Source organism: Furipterus horrens, unplaced genomic scaffold, assembly GCF_987537825.1.
Source record: "Furipterus horrens unplaced genomic scaffold, mFurHor1.1.pri manual_scaffold_8, whole genome shotgun sequence".
In the NCBI taxonomy this organism is placed as follows: Eukaryota; Metazoa; Chordata; class Mammalia; order Chiroptera; family Furipteridae; genus Furipterus; species Furipterus horrens.
In genome coordinates, this window is record NW_028327178.1 from 94916096 (window position 1) to 94929131 (window position 13036).

At 47.7% G+C, this 13036-nt stretch overlaps 1 protein-coding gene across 3 annotated transcripts in view; it reads right to left on the reverse strand.

Annotated features, from left to right (window-relative positions):
• KIAA1755 (KIAA1755 ortholog) overlaps window positions 1-9125 on the reverse strand; it is a 32760-nt gene extending 23635 nt beyond the window's left edge. For all 3 annotated transcript variants that reach the window (XM_090286391.1, XM_090286390.1, XM_090286389.1), the window contains exon 1: window positions 8900-9125. In XM_090286391.1, the coding sequence (XP_090142517.1) occupies window positions 8900-8902 (3 nt within the window). In that variant the 5' untranslated portion in view covers window positions 8903-9125. The remainder of the gene's footprint in view (window positions 1-8899) is intronic.
• Window positions 9126-13036: the final 3911 nt, after the last annotated feature.

A 13036-nucleotide genomic window follows, 5' to 3' on the forward strand; every position in this document is an offset into this window, starting at 1 on the left:
AAGAAGGTGCAGAAGAGGCCAGAGTCAGAGGAAAATGCGGCTGTGGAGAAAGGACCAGAGAGATGCGAAGCTGCTGGCTTTGGAAATGGAGAAAGAGCCAAGGAATGCGGAAGGCTGGAAAACACAAGCAAACGTTCTCTCTGAGGGTCTCCAGGAAAGAATGCAGCCTGCCAGCACCTCGATGGGAGTCCAGTGAGAACCCCATTGGACTTCTGCTGTATGGGACTGCCAGAGAATTGCTTCATGCTGCTTTAAGTTAGTAAGTTTGTGATCATTTGCTTCAGCAGCAGTAGAAACTAACACAGTGGGCACTGACCCCTATTCCTTTAGGGTCTTCGGTCCCTGGCACCAAATAGGTGCTCCATAAATGTAGAAAATGGAACAAAACGTCTCTCTCTTAACCACAGTTTTTATGTCTGTAACAGAGGCAAGTTGGACAAGGCCAGAGGTTTCCATTCAGATACAATAACAGAATCCATGGTTATGATTTCTTCACTCTTAAGAAGCATAACGGAGGACGGGTGGTGAGCTCTGAGTCTACCTGTCACTGAGGAATGTAAAGGAAGAGGAGAATAAATAAGAAGCTCCTTTTATATAATAGTGGCCCCTGGAGACAGGGAAATAAAACAGAGCCTTGGAGGAGGAGGAACATGGCATTTCTCAATCCCAGCAAGAGTCTAATGCCAGGAAGCTATAAAACAGGAGGCATTAGCCCAGGGCACTTAGACAAATATCAGTGTCACTGCTGTGTCTTCAGTACCCAAACAGTGCTGAGCACAGGACAGCCTCCCTCCATCACTGTTTGTAGAACGAGTGAATGGACGCCGACAGCCCCCACTCTGAGGGGAAGAGGGGCCTGGCACTGTTACGGTGGTAAGCTCAGAGGGGGCGATGGACCAAGGGTACTTGATGTCGAGAGAACGCATGCCCCGGAGGGGCTATTTTCACACTGAGGTGGAGGAGGCTCTTTAATTGGGCAGACTAGTTGGCTCATCTGACCTGATAACCTCTTTCAATGCCCCCCAGGACAAAGCTAAACCCCAATAGTTATTTACCCCCCTTCCATGCAATCCTCATGACAGCAGTGGGAACAGGAACAGGAAGTTAGAGGACCATGCCTGACATCCATGGACACAGACACACTAAGTCCATTAGACTGGCACCCCTCCCCTGCCACATGCCCTCCCCGCTCCACCCAGCTTTTCCTGGGGCATTGGCTCCCCTGGGTTCTGCTTCACTGCGCCCCCTTGGGTAGGTGCCTTCCTTCTCTGGGCCTCTTCCCTCGTGTGCACATGGAGTTGGCTAAAGTTTGTTTCATTTTGTTTTTGGAAATTTAGTCATTCACTGTCGCATTCACGGATTTTAGAATATCCTAGCGCCATCTGTACTGTTAGCACTTGCTGTTTTTCTTCAAATTCACTCAACTTTTTAAAGACTTACATAATCGCGTTTTAAAGGGAGACTCGGTGTCACCACACTGGTTATGAGAATGCAGCCGCATTGCCCAAGTTCAAGTGCTGGCTCTGCCACTTACTGAATATGTGACCTGGCAAGTGCCTCAATTTCCTCACTGGTCATACTAGAGATTATAATCGTACCTGACTTAAAGAGATGAGGGAGATTCAATGATATAATGAATATGAATTCTCTGCATGGGACTACCATGTAATAAGCGCTCATTAAGCAAGAGCCATCACTGCTATTTTGGGGTTCATACTGCAGTTATTATTATATCATCACTTTAAATTTAAAAATCAGTACCAACTGGCATAAATAGAATGAAATGCCAAAAATAAACCAGCAATGCATTGGGTGGTTTTCATATTATTTTATTTATATATTTACATTTATTATCATAGCTACAGTATATATCTTATATAATTATATATAAATAAGATAACTAAGTAATAAATACATATTTCTTATATGAAACATTTTATATTACTGTTCTGTTTCTATAAAAAATAAACTATTTTTTAAAAGAAAAAGTAAATAATAAAAACAGAGACAGTTGGTCACGTCCTAAAGGCTCAAAGAGTTTTCTCTCCTTCTTCCTAATAAAAAAGATTGCCCTGCATTTGAAAGGTGGTAAAGGCACCTCACCAAAGAAGGAAGGCAGAATTTCTCCCTGGGTCCTCAGAAGACCAGAGGAGAATTCAGAAGGGACTGACTCTCTCTCACCACACGGTTCCATGTTATTTAGTTCCAGTCTGTGACAACCTGTGTTCCAACTGCGGTCTGCATCCCAACCTCTGGGAGCAATAAGCTAAACTACCTCCTCCTTGATGTGCCTTGGTTTCCCCACCTGTAAATGGGGATTCTAGTTCCTAGATCTGGAGACACAAGGAAATAACAGGTATAGATCACCTTGGGAAAAGTAAAAGATGTTGCTGCTGTGGTTATTGTTATTAATTATTTAGTTTTACTCATCCTGTCAGACAAAGCTCAAGTCCCTGCCCATGTGTAGAGACATCTTCCCCATCTTGGTCCTTTCCACTTACTGTCACCCCTAGAATAACAACAGCTTCCAGACTCCTAATGTGCACCAGGCCCTCTACTTATATTGGCTTCGCCACACAAAGATCTTAGGGGCTAAGCAAGAACATCCCATTTTGCAAATAAAGAAACTGAGGTTGATTTTGCCCAAGTTCCCAGAGAGAAGACAGAGCCAGAATCCAACCCAAGTCTTGGTCAACTCAGTCTGCCTTCTTCTCTGGTCCCTTTGTGCCTGGTCTGTCTTGGGCCCATCAGCAGCCATCAGCCTCAGGAGTGGCCAGTCTTGTGCCATTTTGCGTGGGGCCTGAAGAAGCTGTTTACCTCTCACAGACCAAGGCTCGCAAGCTGGGATGCCCTTGGCTTTCACAAATTGGCTCAAATGCCGGCACACACGGTAACCATTTAAGGGGCAGCCAGTAACAAGAAAGAGTTCCAAGTTAACAGGACTCTGAGCTCTTGGCCAGAGAATTACCTGCTACACGCCTGAACCCCAGGGGCTCATAAGCTGTCCAAGTATTGGGGGAAGCACGCCGTGAAGGGGACCAGGCGACTGCAGGAAGGAAAGCTGGCGACTCTCCATTCACAACCAACCTGGCAGCCCAGCCTGGGACCACAGGAACCCAAACACCGTCCGCCAGGCGTGGGCCCCTCCAAATGATTTCCATGAAACTTAATCGACGCCTTTCCATTCCTTCTCAGTGAGCGCAGCCCGGCTGGGCCTTTTAACTGTTCCTCAGCAGGAGCCCAGGCAGGAGACAGCATGAAGCTGGAAAGGAAGACGTGAGACAAGCCAGAGCCAGTGTGCAGCCTGGGCCCCTCCCCTGCACCCCAGGGCCAGAGAAGGAGCCCCCACGGAGACCAGCGGAACCCGGCCCGCACAGCTGGCACCTCGTACGGTGCTCACAGACCTTCTGGACTGACACGGGGACCTTGTGTGGTGCCAAAGGACACAGAGAAGCATCTGTTCCCAGCAGTTCCATCTGGGCACGAGAAGAGAGGAGAGTAGGGTTTCGTATACTTCCTTCTCAATGCCTTGGTAATGAGCCTCCATTATTACTGTAATCCTGACTATTACCTTATATAGTAAAATAAACAAATACCAAGTGCGCAGGTTGGTGCATTCTTACCTACGGACATACCTCCTGTAACTACTACCCAGATCAATATACAGGATTTCCACCACCCCAGAAAGAGGCCCCCTCCCAGACAACCACCCTCCACCCTATCCCAGGAGTAACCAGTCTTCTGACAATTGGAATTTTTTAGAGGACAAATCCCCATACAATCTGCTCTCCACTGTGGAAAACCCGTGTATAAGCCAAAAGGCCATCAAAGAGTGTTAACTGGGGTCCCCCTCCGAGGGCTGCGAGGGGCACGGGCCTTGTAAGGCACTGTTTTCATTTTCTTAGTAGTTTCACTGGATTTTCCAAACATTCTGTAACCAGCTTGTAGAGCTTTTATAATCAAGGGGAGGGGGGAATACAAGTGTGATTGTGGGTGTGTTTTAAGGCTGGTTCTCTCTTTAAATGGTCTCACCAGATGTTGTTAGTCGGGCCTTCTGAGACATGGGCTGAACATTTCTTAAAGGTCCAGAGCTATCATTTGCTCCAACAGGCAACATTTTGGGATCACTTGGCGTCGGCACCTCCTGGCTCGGGAAGAGAGGGGACTGAGAAAAGCCGAGGTGGGCAGCGTCATAGGGCCGCCCTCAGCTCCTGCTCTCCACCATGGCCGAAGGGCCTGGGGAAACTGGGAGCACACCCCTGACTCACAGGGCGACGCTGGCATCGGTTTCACTGTGTGTAAAATGGGGGCACTGGGTTTCTCTGTCCCCAGGGGCCCTTCCAGCAAGGCTGTTCTAGAATGCAAGGTATAATTAGGCCCAGGGAGAGTCTAAGTCGACAGGCGCCTGACATGGAAGACTGGGTGAGCCAGGTGTGAGGAAACCACCCCCCTCGCGCCTCATAGTCATCCTCAGTGTCTGGGGAGCAAGGGGGAGTAATAGGGCCTGGAGCAAACGCCCCATCTCATCAGCTTTGGATGGGTGTTGCCTTCGCCTACAATTGACTGATACGTTAGTAACACCACCCAATTTTTTAAAAAGCTGGCCAAAAGAAACCTCTCTGGGAGCCACATACAGCCCCCAGCAGGAGTCAGGTTGTGACCACCAGCCTCAACAACCTGGAACACTCCTCTCGAACTTCTCCAGGCTGGAGATTCTAAAGCCAGCACTCGGCCGCTCTGGCTGCCAGAAAGTTCTTGCCCATGTCCAACCCAAACTTCTCCTGCTTTAAATCCTCATTTGTGTGTGGGTGGAGGTATGAGTGAGAATTGGCTCCTTATTAAAAAAACTTTCAGAAACTGGAAAAAACATTCCAGTTGCAGTGAGCCGAGAAGCAAGAGGGTATTCAAGTCCAGCTCTGTCACATACCATTGGTCACTTTCCCTCTCTGAGCCTTTTGCTCCTGTCCCCTTTGCCCCTGCCCTAGGGCTCGCCATCTCTCACCCAAACTACGTGATAATAACACTTCTAACCAGAGGGCTTCTTCTTCCCGAGCAAGACTCCTATGTCAAACCTTAGGCTAAACACTTCCCATATATTACTTTATTTCATCTTCCCAAGAAGTCTATTGAATGGGTGTTTTTATTCTCATTTTATAGGTTAAGAAACTGAGCCCAAACCTCTACTGTCAGTAAATGGTAGAGTTGGGGTATGAACTTGTGCAGTTACCTACCAGCTCTTCTGTCCCTTGCCCAGGCTCCCTGCCACCAGACCAGGCTCCCCTTTGGCCGCCACAGTGGCCCTTGTGACCCTCCCCTGCTCAACAACATTAAGTGGCTCCCCACTGCCTTAGCAACTCAGCCTGGCCTTGGTGGCTCATCAGTCTACACCCAACCCACCTTTCCTACTTCTTCTAACACACTTGACACTCTAGCCAGGGCTTCCCAGTCACCTGCACGCTGCATTCATGAGTTTTTCTGGCTATTCACAGATCCTCACTTATGGTTTATGTAACATTGTTTATTATTTACTTCACATTTATATTTTTTGTCAATTTGTTTTCAACTTAAATAAACTATTATTTAGATTATTTCCTAACATTCATTAAGATGAAAAGCTGTAAAATAAAAAATGTTCCTCTAAGTGCCTTCTAAAGTGTCTCCTCCGAGGTATTATGCTCTGTGAAATAAGTCAGACAGAGAAAGACAAATACCATACGATTTCATTTAAGAACAAACAAAACAGTTCTTCACTAAAGAACAAAATAAATGAACAAACAAAATAGGAACAGACTCGTAGATACAGTGAACAGACTGATGGTTGCCAGATGGGAGGGGGGCTGGGTGAAAAGGTGAAGGGATTAAGGAGTACAAATTGGTAGTTACAGAGTAGTCATGGGGATGTAAATTACAGCATAGAGAATATAGCCAATAATATTGTGATAACTATGTATGGGGCCAGGCTGGCACTGGAGGTATCGAGGCGAACACTTTGTAAAGTATATGATTGTCTGACTACTATGCTGTACACCTGAAACTCATACAAAATAATATTGAATGTAAACCGTAACTGAAAAATCAAATTAAAATAAATAGCATGAGAAAATAAATAATAAAATCAAGCCTGCCTTCCGAGGACCCATGGTGGGTGCCCCGCTTTGGGAAGCGCTGCGCCCCTCCCTGGACCCGGTGAGCTCCCTCCCACACTTGGGGGCCCTGTTCCACCTGCATCTCTTCTCACGACACATGTGCTTCCACGCAAAGGGATGGACTGCCACTGCCCATCACACAGCCCAGAACTCTCAGTATGTAGGCCTACCCAGGGCGTATGCATCTCTGCCCCAGATCCTTATACAGGGCCTGGCACACAGTACTCTGGGGCACGGCCATGAAGCAGGTACAATACTTTGGCAGTGTTGAATGAAATGAACTGGATTCAACCAGTTTTTCTCAAAGCGTGGGATAGGATCACAGGTGGCCCACGATTTCGAGAGGACATGAACTCAACATGAAATCACAGTAAAGAAGTTAATCCCATTCTCTTCCGGTGCTCTTGATGACACTAAAGAGAAGGTCTCATTCAGTGACAGTACATCTCAAACACTTCTCAACACTTAGTCATTAGTCCTTTCCACAAAAAGAAAGCAGCCCTCAGGTTTGGAGTCATCCACAGTCACCTTCATGCAGCCAGAATTTTCCAACATGGATTGGCCCTTGTTGTATATATTTTTACAGTTACTTTCTACTGCCGACAAGGAATACTGACTTTTCATGGTCATGATATAAAATTTCTTGTTTAAATATTTTTTAAGTTTATAAAGTAAGTTTATGTACATGAAAATATAAAACAAATAATGCACAGAATTTATTATTTCCTATATCCACTTAGGGGATGTGCAAAAATTGTTCTGATGATACTGAAATTATAGAAATCTGGGACAGAATAACCCTAAGACCTTTTGTCATAAGATCCTCTGACATTGGGCTGCCTCAGTACACTAGGCAGCCATTAGTCAAATCATCCCACAGAAATTACAACTGTGATGGGTTCTTGAAGGAGAGCTATATGGCATGCTAAAGTGAGAATCAGGAAAATTGGGAAGGGCTTTCCTAACAAGGTGACATTTGGATAGAGATGTACAGGATGACTAGAATTCATTAGGGGAAAGGGTTCTACCCAGCAGAAAAGCACATACAAAGGCCCTGGGGCAGGAGGGAACATGAAACATAAGCGGCTCTGAACCGAGGTCAGAGTGTCTGGAGTATAGAGGTGAGGCCAGGGAAGTGGGCAAGTGATGACCTTTAATACTCCAACACAATGGTAGGAGGGGAATCTGTCCATCATTCTCATTTAGGAAACAGTTTGCTTATTCTTTGAGAGGATCTCCCAGTGCCCAACCCTTGATCTTAGGATCTAGGGTTCAGCAAGGAGTTTCTGGATTCTAAAAATAATAACTAAGTTAGGCCCCAAACTAGGCAAGGTTTGGCAAACACCTTGACAGCTAAGTGCAGGTTTAGAATTCATGCTGTTCTAACTCTGACTTCTTGGTAGGGTGACCTTGGGCAGCCACTTAAGCTCCCTGATCCTCAGGTCTCCATCTGAGGGTGGAAATACCAGCAGGTTTACTATTAGAGTTGGTGTGGGTTACACCAGCTCCTGTCTGTAAGTGGCCTAGGGCAGGGCCTCACCTGTGGTGAGAGGTGAATAACATTACCTTATGATGATTATTGTCAAACAGCTCCAACAGCAATGTGTGCATACACCTGCCCTGCTGGTTTATGAATTTAGGAGCCTGGTTTTGCAACATGTCTGTGCTGTGTATGCAGGTGTGTGTCCATATATTAGCAGTACGGGAGAGCAGGTGGACAAGGCTTGTGTGTGTGAGAGAGGGCACATGTGTTAAGATGTGTGAATCAGAAGGAGCATGCTTTGGGGTATATGCATGCGTGTATGTGTACATGTCTCTGTACAGAATTCTTCCGTGTGTGGACATGCACATAATAAAAACCCACACAAATTCAACCTGGTAGATCACAGTCACAGGGTTAAAGCCCTGGCCTGTCTTCACAGCCCTTTTCCAAATCCCCACCACTCCTGTGAATCTATGTGAATCTGCCTGGGGCTCCTGGGCCTGTCTGGAGCTGGGTCGGGATTCTCTTAAAACAGACTTCTCTTTCATTCTCTGTGTACACACACACACACACACACACACACACACGTACACACACACGCCTGACCTAACCTTGAGGTGCCAGCCCAGGAAGTCACGGTCTGTGGGTATTGCCCTCCCTCTCCCCCCTCCTCTAGGCCTATCTCTCAACCCAGTTTCCATGGGAGCACCTCAACTTAGGACAAGGTGCATATCTGACTTTCCTGCCATAAGTCTAAAAGAGCAAAACCACCCCAAATTTTGGTAAGCAACTTCCTCCTCTCTGCTCCTCACCCTTAACCCTTCTTGCCCTGCACTGCCTGACTGTGCTCAGAGGGGCCTTTAACCCCCAATCCTATCCGAACCCTGTATGGGAACAGTGGGCACATCTGAGCTCAGACCACAAGTCTAAAATGCAGCACCACCCCAAGTCTGGTCCAAGGCCCAAGAGCTAGGATTTCAGCTCCGATCTGTGCCATGGGATGGGGCAATATCAAAGTTTACAAGTCTTACTCATTCACTTTACACAGGAGAGACGGAGGCCAGAATGCAGGGAGGGGCATCGCCCAGAAATGGGTTTCTGCACCTCCCCACCACCCCACCCCAACTGGTGGGGGGCCGTTAAGTACAGAGCCCTGGCAAGATACTGAGGGTTGTCTCAGCGTAAAACTCGGGTTCTGCGCTGTACACCCCCTCTAAGACCCCGCCAAAAGAAGACAGAGGGAGGTGGTCCAGGCTTTGGCAGGCGTTACCATGGTTACGGGCTACAAGCTGCTGCGGCTGCTCCTCTCTGGGCGCCCGGTCAGTCCTTCTGCGGGTCCGTCTGTCCGGTGCAGCCCCGTCCCCAGCCTAGCACTGGAGCGGGCTGGCCTGGGGCGCCGACCCCAGCCTCATCTCCGAGGGGAGGCTGGAGAGACAGAGAAAGGGACAGGGAGAGGAGGTGCCCGAGAGAGGGGCGAAACTGAGACAGCGAGAGACAAGGGAGAGACGCGGCGGCGCTGCAGGGCCACCAACGTGGGGAGGGGAGGGGCGGGGCGGGGGCTGCCCGAGGCCCCGCCCGCGTCGGAGCGCGGCTCCCCGCGTGGGCCGGGTGTCGCGACGGCGGCCTTTTGTGCCGGCGCCTCATCCCCCGCCCCGACTGCCTCGCGCGTGATGAGAACCAGGCGCCCCCCTCCTCGCTCCAGGCCGCGCCTGCTGCCAAAGGGAGCTCGAGCCGGCCCAGCAGCCCCGGCCTACCCGCCCCTCCTCTCCCCACAGCGCTCCCACCTCCGCCGCCTCGCAGCGCCGCCCGCCCCAGCAGCTCCCATTTACAGACGCCACCTATCAGCTGAGGGATTTGGGCAGTCACGAACTGTCTTGAGCCTTACTTTCCCCGTCTGTAAAATGGGGTTGATGATGATATGGTGTTGATGATGATAATGATGATGATAATACCTGCCTCTTAGATTTGGTGGTAGGGTGTAAATATCCTGTGTCTCCCAGATAATGACTGCCTTTGTGACCTTGGCCAAGCCATTGTTCCTCAGCTTGGAGGGAGACTAGAAACTAGACGCTTTCTATCTGGATAACTCTAGAATCCATCCATTTATTTATGAAACGTTGTGCCAAGCACTGAGCCAGAACAAGCCAGAGTCTGCACTATTGGGGCAGATAGGCAGACAAAGAAAGAAAAAAGAAAGAAAGAGAAAAAGAAAGAAAAAAAAAAAAGACACAACTAAATGTGGTAACTGCTAAGGAAACAGACAAATGTTGACATTGGGAACTGTAAGGAGATCAATTTAGAGCAGGTGGTCTCAGAAGGGACAGAGAATCCTAGATCTGGAAGAGAGGAAGGAATAGGTGAAGAGTGGGAGAGGAGTGTGTGAAGAGAAACAGAGTTCTAGGCAGTAGCAACAGCATGTGCAAAGGCCCTGGGGTAGTATTACACTTAAAGAAATTGGGAGAAAGCAAAGAACTGAAAAAGGAAGAGTACACTAACAAGAGTTTACATTCAAAACCCAAGCCTTATTCAAAGGTCATCTTTCACTGCACATACATTAATCAGTCTTTCAGCAGAGAGAACCTGAGCTAAGAGCCAGCCTGTCTTGCTGCGTGACTTTTAACAAGTCCCTTCATATCCCTGGACCTCCATTTCCCCATTGTTAATTTGGGATTAATAATCCTCAACAGTTCACTATGCCGCACAGCCCAGAGGATCCCTTGGTTCTATTCACTAAGCAATTAAATCTTCTCCAGCCTGCAGGTTTTGGTATTACTACTGCAGACATGAGTTCGGGAGAAAACAGACTTGCTGATTGACGTCAGGTGCAGAATACCTCTGAGATCTGGGGGTTGCAGCTTGGAAGTTGTGAAGTCCCAGCTCTGCAGTGAGACGGAACTGACATGACAGCTAGTATTCTGGGTCTGCAGGCAACAGAAAGTAAGTCTGAGATAGTTAAGCAGATTAATGGATTGGCTGGGTATCAGGTGCTCACAGAGTCAATGAAAAGGCTGGGGGTCTGTCCTCTGGAAAGCGCAGGAGCAAACAACATGCTCCAGGGGTCTCATTGGCAAGAGTGGATTGTAAACCCTTCACAACTGATGGAATTGGATGTAGACAGACACACATAACAAAGTAGAACTTTCTATATGTCAAGTACTTCTCTAAAGGAGAAACAGCCCTCAGAGGGAACTATCACTTTGATGAGATGGTCACCATTGCCCAAGAGACACAGCACTGATCTTGAGCTAGAGAACTCTCTGGAACCATTAAAGAGATCCTAGGGACATCCCAGTCTGTGGGCTGCAATGTTGCTGGCTGCCACCCTCATGACATTAGAGGTGACATCAGCAGTGGGGCAGTGGAATGCCCAGCTAGTTAAAAACTACAAAGGGACATATTTCGATTAAAGATAATTTAACAACCCCAGAAATAAATAAATAATAAATAATAAATAAAAATGTATCCTCAGGCAAGGATTAAAAAAGAAAAAGAAAGGTGGGAATGGAAACTCTGAAATGGCTTATAAATGGTTCATTATAGTCTATCCCTTGGGCCTCTTGACATCCTTTGCACCTTTATTCGCATGCCTATTCTTCCAAAAGGACTCTCTACTGACACAGTGCAACTCCACATGCACCCCAAAATGTACACACACACACACACATACATACACCCTTGTATGATCTGGCCCCATTCTATATGCATGGAGGTTCACCGTTCAGAGCCTCACATTCGTCCTTTGTAAGACAGAGAGGATATTTACTTCCTCATAGGACTACGGTAGGATTAAATAAATTAATGCATGTAAAGCGCTCTGCACTGTGTCCAACACCCAACTGAGTTAACGTAACACATAAAATGGTGTTGTCTATGTTGGGGGCCAGTGGTTGTGAAATCAGCCCCCAGATACATAGGCTTAAATGTTGGATTGGACTGGGTTCATCACTCAGGGACTTTCCAGAGGATTTTCCAAGGATTATTCAAGTATTTAGTTCCTCTCTCTTTGATAAATGAGTAACTGAATCATGCTCCAACTGCTACACTAGATTCAGAGAAAGAGCCCAGCCCCTCCCCGGTCTTACGCACAGCACGGCAGAGTGGAGAAAACAGACAAGCAAGGTGGGGATGCGCTCTGCTACCAACTTGCTGGGTAGTTGTGCGTAGATCCCTCCCTTCCTGTGGCCAGTTTCCTCAGCATAAAATGGATATTATAATCCTCTCCTCATGAGACTTTTGTGAGAATCCAATGAAATAATCCATTGAAAGGGTATATCATATGTCTCCAGCAAATGGTTCTGATATTGATTCTCATATTCTATTACTCTGATATTCCCAGGGCCAGGTGCCAGGACATCTCACCAGCGAACAGCCTCACTTGGGGGCATAGACTTGCCTATGAATCAGAATGCCTTGGAATTCAGAATTCATGCATTCGGTAACTATTTGTTAGTTCCTACTAAAAGGATAGCAAATCCTTGGCACCCACGTACATTCAGCCCTCTCCTACTCACGGTAGACACCATCAAACATGGAATCTCCTGCTGAACCTAGAAGCAGCCTCAGAATCCTCTAACACAGAATCCAGGCAGCTCTGGCTGACTGGCCAGAATAGATTCTATGCCTACTCCTGGACCGCATAGAGGAAGGAAAAGTTCCTCAAAGGAACCAGAAAGAGGGAGAAGAATGCATAGGTTTCATTGCCTACTTCATAAACACGGGAAAGAAAAAGGACAGAAGAGACATGCTTTTATCTCTTAATGGTCTTCTCTTCTTGCAGGGGAAAATAGAATACTTAAATGAGCTTCCTGATACCAGATCTGGGGATGGGAATGGAGGAGACCTGTGGACACATAGGCACCTCAGACACTGTCCGACCCCTCCCCGGGATGCCCAAAATCTGGTGGCAGGGACAGAGAGATGGAAACAGCCCTTGAGAATAAAACCTCTTGGAGCCCCTGAGACTTGAAACTTGCCTTATTCAACTGTCCTAAGTTAAGCAGGGAGGTCCGCCCAGAGAGGGATGACTCACACAGTGTCACCCTGCCCAGCCAGGACAACTACCTGTCACACTTGATCTGCTCCTAAAATTGCTTCATGGTAAAGGAGCCCGTGATTATACAGGGGCCTTAGTTCAAGTCCCTGCCTGCCCACTAACTCCCTGGAGGGCCATGCGGGTTTGCCTGAATTCCCTGAACTTCAGTTTTCTCAGCTGCAGAATGGAATCACTAATCTCTGCTTTGCCTCCCCCCCAGCCTGCCTTCTGTGAGGCAATAGCCCCAAGCATTTGTCATGTCTTGCAAGAGACAGGGATCATGAGATGCATTTATCATTGGTCTACTCTATTCCAGGGACAGTGTACTGGGTGCCGGGCAACATGACAGACAGTCTATGCCCTCGTATAGCTCAC